The 11377-nt window shown below is 36.7% G+C and overlaps 1 protein-coding gene across 2 annotated transcripts; it reads right to left on the minus strand.

The window, feature by feature from the left end:
- Window positions 1–3010: 3010 nt before the first annotated feature.
- On the minus strand, window positions 3011–6974 carry LOC131649631 (nicotinamide adenine dinucleotide transporter 1, chloroplastic-like). Of its 2 annotated transcripts, none has more exons than XM_058919383.1 (8): window positions 6440–6974; window positions 6257–6340; window positions 5910–6016; window positions 5351–5399; window positions 5003–5112; window positions 4521–4615; window positions 4199–4287; window positions 3011–4075 (listed from the first exon to the last, which is right to left on the minus strand). In XM_058919383.1, the coding sequence occupies exons 1-8, from the start codon at window positions 6519–6521 to the stop codon at window positions 3630–3632; spliced, it is 1062 nt and encodes a 353-aa protein (XP_058775366.1). In that variant the 5' UTR covers window positions 6522–6974; the 3' UTR covers window positions 3011–3629. The 2 variants fall into 2 exon arrangements, with proteins under 2 accessions (XP_058775366.1, XP_058775367.1); XM_058919384.1 differs by having other exon boundaries at window positions 5910–6012; window positions 6440–6487.
- Window positions 6975–11377: the final 4403 nt, after the last annotated feature.

Raw genomic sequence — 11377 nt, forward strand, 5'->3', positions numbered from 1 at the left:
ATGTAAACATGTTATTTTACCAATCCAAACTACTTATTCAAATCAAATACAAAGCTGAAGCATAATTGGATTGAGAATCTTACCTCTCAGCGTTGTAAAACATATATTCCTTCACGGTTACATGGTTGGATTTCATTTTTCCAAACCATTATTTCGAAATATATATCTCATTGAAAAACTTAGAGCATTTATGTTTAGAGGCCGGCAGTTCTATACAAACGCAGTTCCTGCTAAGGTATGAACCGAATCTTTATCGACATTGATGTAGGAGGATTGCGCGTATCGAAGAGGAAATCGCGCGTCGGAAAGTATTTTAATATTTAAGCAATTTTAGTTTTAATATTTAAGCAATTTCTATTTTATTGGTTTTATTTAATTCTGTTTTGGATTAAAGGCCCAACAGGGTTTCTTTGTTTTTTTTGGCATGGGCATAAGGATAATTTTTTATCTTTCATTATAATAGAATCCAAAGTTTTCTTTATTCCTGGTAGACTCCGGAGCTTATCTACAAATTTTGCACTTGCAACCCAGTTTTCGTTCTACGTTTAGCGCTTGTTATTCCTTGAGGGTTTCTGACTGCGTCAGTTGGTATCATAGCAGGTTTTCTCCTATTCTTTTTGTAGTTTGACAACTATGGCGGATCAACCGGTGACCAAACAGATCTTGAGGGAATTACCACGGCTTTTACCGCGGCTCTAACTGCTTTGACTGAACAGATGGTGAATTTAGCAAATCAGGCAAACAACGCCAACAACAATGGGAATCAACGAAGAGACAGGAGAGAGGAACCGATTAAGGTTCTACGGGGTGGAAACCCTGTCGAAGATTCGAGTTCTGATGAAGAAGAACCTTACGAGGAAGAGGTTGATCATGGGAATCTACAGAACAACTATGACTATCGAGTGAAGGCTGATATTCCATTGTACTGCGGAACGGGAGTGGAGGAGTTTCCTGATTGACAGATCGACGTCGACAGGTTCTTCGATGTTATGGGCGTCGCTGAGAACAAGCAAGTCAAAATGGTTGCGATCAGGCTTAAAAGTACTGCATTTGTCTGGTGGGATAAATTTGTTGTTCAAAAGCAGAGGCAAATGAAGGGGTCAGTCAAAACTTGGCGAAGAATGAAACAATTGATGCTGGAGCGATTTTTACCGGAGAATTATGAACAGATTCTTTATAAGATGTACATAGAGTGTGTTCAGGGCAAGAGAACCGTGACTGAATACACAGCTGAGTTCATGCGGTTTTCTGAACGCAATGAATTGGGAGAATCAGAAAGCTAGAAAGTGACTCGATACATCAGTGGCTTAAAGGGATCCTTGCAAGAGAATATGGGTTTACATAGTGTATGGACCGTAGCTGAAACATCCAGTTTAGCTTTGAAGGCAGAATTGATGGAGAAACCCCTCGAAATTTTTCGTTTATTGAAAGGTACTCACCTGAAAATAACTTTGAATCAGCACGTGACAAGGAAAAGACTACAATACCCCGAAATTCTAACCCTGAGAGTAAGAGGGCTAGCAGCTCTAGCGGTGCGTAGCAGGGTAAAGCACTAATTCAGAGGCAGAATAACCCATATGCTAGACCCGCTATAGACAAATGTTATCGTAGTAACGGAAGAGACCACAAATCGAATGTTTGTCCGACAAGGAGAGTCGTTGCTGTTGTAGAAGAAAGGGAGGAAGATGAGGAAAGAGACGATCCTACAGTTGAGAACGATGAATATGTCGATGTTAAGTTTGCGGATGAAGAATCTGATGAGAGGAATTTTGTGTTGCAGCGAATGTTACTAGCATCCAAAGACGAAAGGCAGCGCAAGTATTTGTTCAAGACACATTGTTCTATCAAGAACAAAGTGTGTAATCTAATTGTGGATAGTGGCAACATGGAGATCTGGTGTCGCAGAAATTGGTAGATTATTTGAAGTTGTCCACAAAACCCCATGAGAAGCCATAAACCCTCGGTTGGGTGTGTAATGGCTCCCAAGTTCGAGTAATACTAGCATGCAGAGTTCATATCTCCATCGGAAAACATTATAGAGAAGAGGTCCTTTGTGATGTTCTTGATAGATGTTTGTCATATTTTAGAAGGCCTTGGCAGTTTGATAATGATATCACTAATCGAGGACGAGATAATGTGATGATGTTTACACGGGGCACACATAAAATTGTTATGCTTTTTGTTTTGCACTTTGATAAGAATCCAGGAGGAAAGAAGTCTAGTTTCTTGATGATGAAACAGAGTGAAAAAGAGCTTGATGAGGTTGTAAAAGAAACTGAATGTTTCTGTTCAGTGGTGATCAAAGGGTTGATGAATGTTGTAAAGGAGAAAACAATGATTCCAGAAGAAGTACTAGAGATCCTAAAAGATTTCAAGGAATTGACCGTAGATGAGCTACCAAACGATTTGCCTCATATGCGAGGTAAATGCATGGAAGTTAAAGTTTTCAATGTGGGAGAAGATGTGATAACGTTTTTGCGTAAGAGGTTTTCAGTTGGTACTTACAGTTACAGCAAGCTGCAACCAGATGAAGTTCTTTATCAAGAAGAGGACTCGGGATTGAATTCTTCAGAAGCGAAGGAGACTGATGTAGGAGGATTGCGCGTATCGAAGAAGAAATTACGCGTTAGAAAACATTTTAATATTTAAGTAATTTTAGTTTTAATATTTAAGCAATTTCTATTGTATTTGTTTTATTTAATTCTGTTTTGGATTAAAGGTCCAATAGAGTTTCTTTGTTTTCTGTATTTAAATACTTTTGACATGACCATAAAGATGATCTTTCATCTTTTATTATAATAGAATCCAAAGTATTATTTATTTCTGGTGGACTCCAAGATTTATCTACAGATTTTGTGCTTTCTATTCCTTGAGTTTTCGACTACGTGATCCAGAACCAATCTTCATTGACTTCAAACCATCATTCACACAAACTTCATAGTATTTTGTTTAGAAATATTATTGAATTCAATGCAAAAAAGAAAATGGATCACACTCTTAAGATAGGACAGACAGAATCATGATCAAATATGTTATATGAACACAAGGAAACTTTGGTATCTTGTGTGGACCAAGATACCATGTTGGCTCTAATAAAGTGGTAGCTACTAATGGTTTTACACAGGAACCAGAGAAGTTAACATTTACATGAAACAATTAATAATAATCTTATTGCTTGGTCCTACCATATCAAATGCATGCTTAAAATGGCAATAACAAGGTCCTACCATAATTATCATATATCATCCTTTCCTTTCCCTCTCATGTCTTGTGTACAGATAAAGACTGGTCCCCCAAAACAGGTATTGAAGAGAATGCACTAGCATCCACCCACTCAAGTTGTGCTATTGACATAAATGTAGGTGATGTAATGTAATGACATAATTGCCAGGACCATGTGTGCATACAAAAATGAAATATTCATTGATTACCAAATACAATTGAACAATACAAATCAAAACATGGCCTTGTGCTTATTCACATTTGCACTTTTATTTATTTTTCTAATAATTCACAATTCTGATAAAATTGAGCATTTGCATGATCAACAGGAAAATTAAAAATCAGCTCAGCCAAGATATGAATTGAATGTGAGAAAGGACAAATAAGAAATAAACAAAAAAGGCACATCAATGTCTTGTTAGCTGCTCTTTGTTTCCGAGAGGAATGTTGTTAGATTGAGATGGCGATTGATCCCTGTCACCTCCATTTTTAGTATTAATATCACCGGCTTCAGGCTTGGGTTTTTTAGGCTCGTTTTGTGGTATAGTCCGTGTCAAAAACCTGTGTATCATCTCGTAACTGGTGAATGTAATAACAGCAGATGGAGTTGTTCTTAATAGATTAGTTGCGCAACCCCGATAAAATCCTGAAATTCCTTCCTTTTGAAACACCTTCTTAGCACAGTCAATAACCCCAGCATATTGAAATCCGTTGCTATTTTTCGCATGACCTTGCTCTTGCAGCCGGGAACGTATTACCTCGTGCGGATAAGTCATTACAGAGGCAGTTACTTTTGAAATTGATGACGCAATAGCGACATTCCCAGGACTAAGGTTGTCAACAGTTGTGTTCTCTGAAATGTTTTGAATCCTCATTGGATGAGCACCACATATATTACAATATACAACATTACCGCATTGAGTACTTATTTCAAGGATAACTGAATATATAAATAAAATAGCGTCAGCATTTGTACCTTTTTTAGCAATGTATGACTTTATCTTTTCGTATGCTGGGAATTGAATCGCTACATGACTTACGCCAGCTAATGACGGCACAATGCCACTGCATCAACGAATATAATAGCATCACAATTCACAACTAAATAGTACACAAGAAACAGGCTAAAAAAAAACGACAATGTGTGATTTAATACACAAACTACAAATAATCTCTAATTTATTGAATGTCAAAATTTTTTTTTATATTATTATTCCTTTTTGTTGTGAATCCTTGGCATTTTCATAAAATATTTTATCAAATCAATCAACCTTAAATTAGAGACTCAAAAAACAGACCTATATAGTCCTCGTAGACCTTCCTCACGTGTAATCCTCGTCAAAGCGGAAAGAACACTCTTGTAAGGAACAACATTAGGCCTCATTCCTTGTGTCTGATGGGTTTCAGAGGAAATATGAGTCAATATTTAACATGAGAAAAGCATGTATCGGTATCAATGAATGAGCGATATAAATAATTCATATTTAGACAATAATCATCATTGAAACATAAAGAAGTACAACGAATACAAGTTAAAACATATACAGAAGCAATTATTCAGTTTAACAAATTAGTTTCGATAGAAAGCATACCATGATAGGTAGCTAATAAACTCTAAATTTCATTTAAATAAATACAAAAACAGATTCTTACAAATATATGGAAGATTGAGAGACATCAGCAGTGAAAAGGACGAGGAAAAGGAACAATAAAAAGAGTGTGCATTCCAATTATTACATACATTTTACTAAAATTATAGACATGAGAAGAACTAACTCACTTGGAGTCTTGTCTTAACAACCCATAATGGATTTGTAGATATTGCTGTTGCTGCCCCAGCACCAGCAGCAGCTATAATATTTCCCATAGTTGTGAGTTCGTTGCAACCCTCTGCAATAGTATTACCAACAAATAGCGTCATAAAAAGTAGTAAATCCAGCAAATATAAAGTATAAACTCAGGATCCGAGGAAACCACAACAACCAACAACAACCAAGCCTTATCCAACTATATGATCTACTCTCCTTATCACAATTGGAAAAAAGATTGAGAAATCTATTATCATGCTTTCAATGACTTAAAAGAATAGTGCATGTAAAAAAGAAATTTTCATGAAGATAATGTTTACCATGTGACCGGAGCAAGCCCTTTAGTTGCTCATAACATGTGAAGTAAACCTACAGTTGAAATAAATTTATTGTCATTTGAAAGGATAAAAAAAAATATGAAGAGAAGCTATTACAATCATATGAGTAAACAATAAATGAAAGATTATTCATCTTCTAATGTAAGAGATGTGATTAATCAATGCTTTGAAAAAGAATCATCACGACAAAGTTGATGAGCCTTGAAGCTTAAATTTTAAATTATTTTTCACACCAGAGCAACATTATAAAGATGAAATCATCTTATATGATTGTTGTTTGTCAAAAGTTGCCAATTTCAACATTAAAACCCATGTGACTCCATATGAAGTTATCAATTATGTCTTGTCTTTGTTTATCAATATTTCGTGTATAACAGTATAAGAAGTTGGAATATATGAGAATGCTAAAACACTACATAACAGAATAAGAACAGAAGTGCATCTAAATCTCTATTTCACATTACATATCGATTTTTATTAGAAAAGCCACCAATCACAACTCAAAGACCTAGTTAGAAAGGCAAAAGTAAGAGAAACTCACCGCCCAGTTTGGAAGTAATGCCAGTATCGTTGGTGAAAGGCCACGGTACATTCCCCTGAAGCCTTCCGTCCTAACTATATTCTGCAAGCTCGTGACAATGACACTACCTAGGAGAACAACTAAGGTTAGGCTCAACAAACAATCACTCGAAATCAAGTCTTAACCATAGAATTTACAAATTTCAGCCTCATGTTGATGATACAACAACAACCTCAGCATTGCCCCTGACCCATTAAGTGTCGGTACAAGTGTCCAAAACCGACACAGACTGACACAGACACACCTTTTTCCAAAGGTGTTGGTGCTACATAGCCCATGACCCATCAAGTAATTAACAAGAAATGTACCTTTTTGAACAGGTGGAAGGCCATGAACTTGTAGCCTTGTCTTGATCACATCCAAAGGACACACAAACGTAGCAGCTATTGCCCCTATAATAACAACATCACAATGTCAAACAAACAACTCTTGAAAACACATGAAAAGTGAAGATTTTGAAAGAAACCCATTAAAGCTAAAAAAAAAATTACCAGCAGCAGCACCAGCACCAGCGTTGGAGATTAAGCCCCTGATACTGTGACCAGTACCAGAAGTTTGGCAATTGCTAGTCATATTAGAATCTAAAAATACCCTTTTTAATGGAAATTCAAGAGAGTTAACTAACGAATTAAAAGCAAGTAGTTTCACTTAAATGATAGAAGAAGCGATTTCACATGGCAGATCTTAATCTTAATGAATTTGTGTCTTTATAAACCATTGCATGTGATGTGGTGAAGGAAGAAAAAAAGGATGTTGAATATATTTTGGGGAAAACGTGAGAGAAGGGTTTATTTAGAACGCGTAAATTGGGAAAGGAAAAATGAAGTGGGAAATGAAGAACCGGTTTCGGAGTTGAAGGTAGAAAGACCGTGGGAATTTGTTCGGTTCTTTCTTTGGTTGAGTCGTTTGTTTCTTGTCTTCTGGGGTTTGAGAGCATACGATGCTGGTGTCACTGTGGATTCTTCGACCAGCTTGAGATTGCCAACTCGGAATGGGAAACCCTTAACAGAATTTTCTTGATCTTATTTTTTAAATTTATTTTAGTCCTTATCAAAAAGATGTGCTTTTAACTTTTATACTTTTTTTTTCTTCTTAAAATTAATTTTTTTTATTCATAAGATATTTATTTCATTCGGGTCGGTTGGGTTCGAGGGAAGGGGAGGTGTTTATCCAAAATTTTGGTAAATAATCTTTAACTTTTTATAATGGTTACTTGCAGGATCAACTAGGGAATTCTATGACATAGTGCTAAAATCTTTAAAATTTTATGTTCGTTTATAATGATGTGGATGTTCAATTAATTAAAATGTTTGTCGAAATCGAAATCTTTGAACTAGATTGAAAAATTGACTGAAAAATATAAGATTAAAAGGTAAAATATTTGAAAAGAAAACTAAAAAGAAAAAAGCTTTAAATTGTAAAGAAACTAAAATTGCTTGAAATTTATAATATGGAACGCGTACAAACATTCTCCAGATAACACTCTTTTTTCTATTTGATGCGGATATTTTGAGTGTTTTAAGAAATGTAACAAATGTAGACCCCTAAAATTAGAAATAAATGCTACTTATATAGAGATCCTAAAACAACCCTCTACAACGGTCGACTAAGCAAAATCTGCCACGTTTCTAATCCATGCAAATCTCGTACCATAAGTTTCCACATGTCTTCGAAAACAGTCTGTCTTTATCCACTTAAAACCTATCTCGGCTACACTTCATGGCAGCAAGAACCCCAAATTTTCTAAGTCCTTAGAACTGCATGACTCTGACTCTCTAATAGGAAGAATCTGACTGAGAACCACGACCAACGGGCGCAACATTTCGACGAATCCAAATAAGCGAAACAAACTTCCAGGTCGACTAAGACTTCTTCGACCAAAACATGAGCATCTATACTTATGCTATTAGGATATTGACCCTTATGCATTGTCCTACGTATGTGTCGAAAATTCCAAGGTAACAAATTGCCCCTCAAAAAATGCCATTTTTGACGGAGCACTATGTCGACAGAGATAAATGGTGTTTTTCTTGTTGACACATTTTCGGACTGCCGTTTCCTCTCTGCTGATGTCACTGTCATAATTACATTTTATGTTTCTTGTCACTTCCCAAGGACTTTGCAAAAATAGTCATGATTACGCCTAATCCCTAGGTCATGGGTTTTAAACTGCAACCACCAACTTTCCCTCTCATTGGAACTGAAGCGTTAGAGTTTTAAACAAACGTTGTCATCTGTCATTGGTCTTGATGACCATAATGGCTATAAATATGCATCGTAGTTCCTCTTCATTCTTTTCTACAAAACACTTTGCAAACAGAAAACTAGTTCTTTCTTCTCAGTACCCAAAAAAACTCTTCTTCTTTATTCTTTTTATCAAAGCATTTGATATGATTGCTCCTGCGAACACCGTGGATACCGATAACAACCCTATAGTAGTCGTCATTTCAGAGGAAGAAGAAGCAAAAGGACTCAACTTTGTCCCTTAACCACCTATGAAAAAACAAAAGTTTCCATCTGGAAAACCTAAATGTTGATTCTGTTTTTTGTTGTTGAAAAATTATTAGCCTTTCCAGGGCCATACCAACTCCTAAATCACACCCAAAGAGAGTTCAAGATTTTTTTTCTTGCTTTACTTTGGTTTCCCCTTCTACATTTGAAAACTGTGCTTTAGACTTGAAGTTCATGGATCCCTCTGCAAGGCTTTTTCAATCAGCTCCCACACCTGAAAACTGAGATTACCTAGCATGGCTTGACAGAGTGCATGGTCAGTGAAAAACACAATGGGAAGATCTGGACATTTTTTACGTGATCCAATTGTCGAGGAATGGCCACAGGGTTAATCCTTGTATGTTGCTTGTGTTGATCTTCTTTTGGGAAGGTTTGACCTGTTAGACGCTGGCCTAAAGATCTAGAGGGGGGGTGAATAGATCTCACTAAGTTTTTACGGATTTTTCTACTGACTCGAGCGAAAGCGGTTCTGAATCGACTTGCGTCTATTCCGGACCGCTATTGCAAAGGTCGTATGTGTTTCAAAACCAAAAAGTAAGTGGAATTGATGGTGAAGTAATATGATGGCTAACCAATACGTTTAACAACTGAAAACCAATTAACTTCTAGATTGACAACTTTGATTTGCAATGCAGTAAGATTGGATTAAGCAAAAACACAAACACTTGGTGATACGTTCAAATTGATAGTGATTCAAGTTGTGGTGAATTGTGATGTTTGTGCAGAACTTTAATTCACAATTTTAACACTTGAATCGTTGATCAATTTTGCACTTATAACCAATTATGAACAGAAAGTAAAAGAGAAAGTAAAAGCGACAAGAACACGATATTTGTTTAGGCAGTTCGTCGATCGTCCTCGCTACGACTACGTCTGCCCCCAATTCCAAATTGAAATTGGGTAATCTTTCATTAATGTTGAAAGTAGTATATACAAAGAAGATAACAAAGCGATAAACGATAAACCAATTATGTCGATCCTTTGAATCTTCTTCCCCCTTAATCTTGAGCCAGATCAAGGTTATCCAAGAGCTTCACTTTGATTCCCTTCTGCAGTGTCTTGATTCCTTGAACTCCCCGTTCCTCAATCGTTACACTCAGCCGAATCCTCAATGAACGCCTCTTGATAAAAACCCCCAAGAACCACCCGTCGTGGAGGACAAAACCCGCAGATTTTATTCACCAACAAACCCCACAAACCTTCACCCACTAGGAATCTTCAATTCCGTTCCATGGACGTTATCGAACTCATCACTAACCCGCAACGCAAGAATGATTATGTGTAATTGTGTTGGAGATGATGAAGAACGAAGATGAGAAGCGTTTGTGTATCTTTCAGTCGTTGGTGTTACTTGAATAATTACCCTTGCACAATATATATGATTGCATAACAGTTAGAACCAAGAAAAACTGATTTTTGAACTTTCTTGATCAGTTAGGTCGACCACTTGTAGTGCTTAGGTCGACCTAACAGAGCTTGCAGAATTTTGCTCCCAGTTAGGTCGACCTGTTGAAGGAGTAGGTCGACCAGAATCCTCTTCTGATGCATTCTGGGGACATTTTCACAGATTAGGTCGACCTAGTTGATGTGTAGGTCGACCTAACAGGCTGGTATGTAGAATTCATCAATTTAGGTCGACCTAAATGATGTGTGAGTCGACCTAGCAGGGATATATGAGTTTTTCTCCATTTTAGGTCGACCTGGGTTGATGGTAGGTCGACCTAACTGCTGTTTTTCTGCATTCTTCTTGTTTTGCTTGTGTTGAGGCAACCTATAAACATATAAACATAATGGGTTGACCTATGAGTGATCAATGCTTGCTTTTCTTTAAGTTTTCTGCTTCCGTCTTGTTGTTTGAATGCTTATTTGAGTTTGCCATGAATCAAAAACATCTTTGAGTGTAATCTTGTATTCACATACTCCCCCTTTTTGATGATGGCAAACCATTCGACTAAGCTTTGGTAGTAAATGATAAAGACTCAACAGAGCTCCCCCGTACATCCAGCATCTATCTCTCAACAGGGCAATCTCTCAACAAAGCTCCCCCGTACATCCAGCATCTATCTCCCCCTTTGTCAACATCAAAAAGAGAAAACAGGAGAATAGGAGAGTAACAAGAGAACCATAGATAATAATGCTAGCATGTACAGTATAGTAGGTAAAAGGTAGTTAATGATAGAATGAGACACATATGTGAGCAGGAGCAGTTTTTATGCATGAAGTCACTATAAGCATGTTAATTGATAGCATATTATAGTATCAATAATATTTTTGGAAGTGAACAACAATTACGTTACCGCTTTTTCAATATGACGCCTGGCTTGATGATGAACTACCTTTACGCTAAGAAAAATGTTAGCAAGACAAATAGATATATACATAAAGTAAAGAAATAATATTAAGAGAAAACAAACGTAATTAGCCCAAATTAGAGATATCGAGTATCCCTAATTCCCTACGAATGTTGAAATATTGCTCCGTTGCTAGAGGTTTGGTGAAGATGTCAGCTAGTTGCTTCTTGCTTTCTACATGTTCAAAAGTAACGTCTCCTTTCTCTACATGATCTCGTAGAAAGTGATGCCTTATTTCAATATGTTTGGTACGTGAGTGTAAGACAGGATTTTTACTCAAGTTTATGGCGCTTGTGTTGTCGCACATGATAGGTATGTGATCAAGCTTAATACCAAAGTCAAGAAGTTGTTGCTTGAGCCATAATATTTGTGCACAGCAGCTTCCAGCAGCTACATATTCTGCCTCAGCAGTGGATAATGCAACCGATACTTGTTTCTTACTATGTGTCATACCCCAAAATTTGCCTTTCATATTTTCATTTACAATGATGCAAAGTTCAAGGTTCAGTTCCAAGGATCACTTACTCAAAAGTCCAGATGGTCCATAGTCAACTGGTTTGACCTAAA

Source organism: Vicia villosa, linkage group LG2, assembly GCF_029867415.1.
Source record: "Vicia villosa cultivar HV-30 ecotype Madison, WI linkage group LG2, Vvil1.0, whole genome shotgun sequence".
In the NCBI taxonomy this organism is placed as follows: Eukaryota; Viridiplantae; Streptophyta; class Magnoliopsida; order Fabales; family Fabaceae; genus Vicia; species Vicia villosa.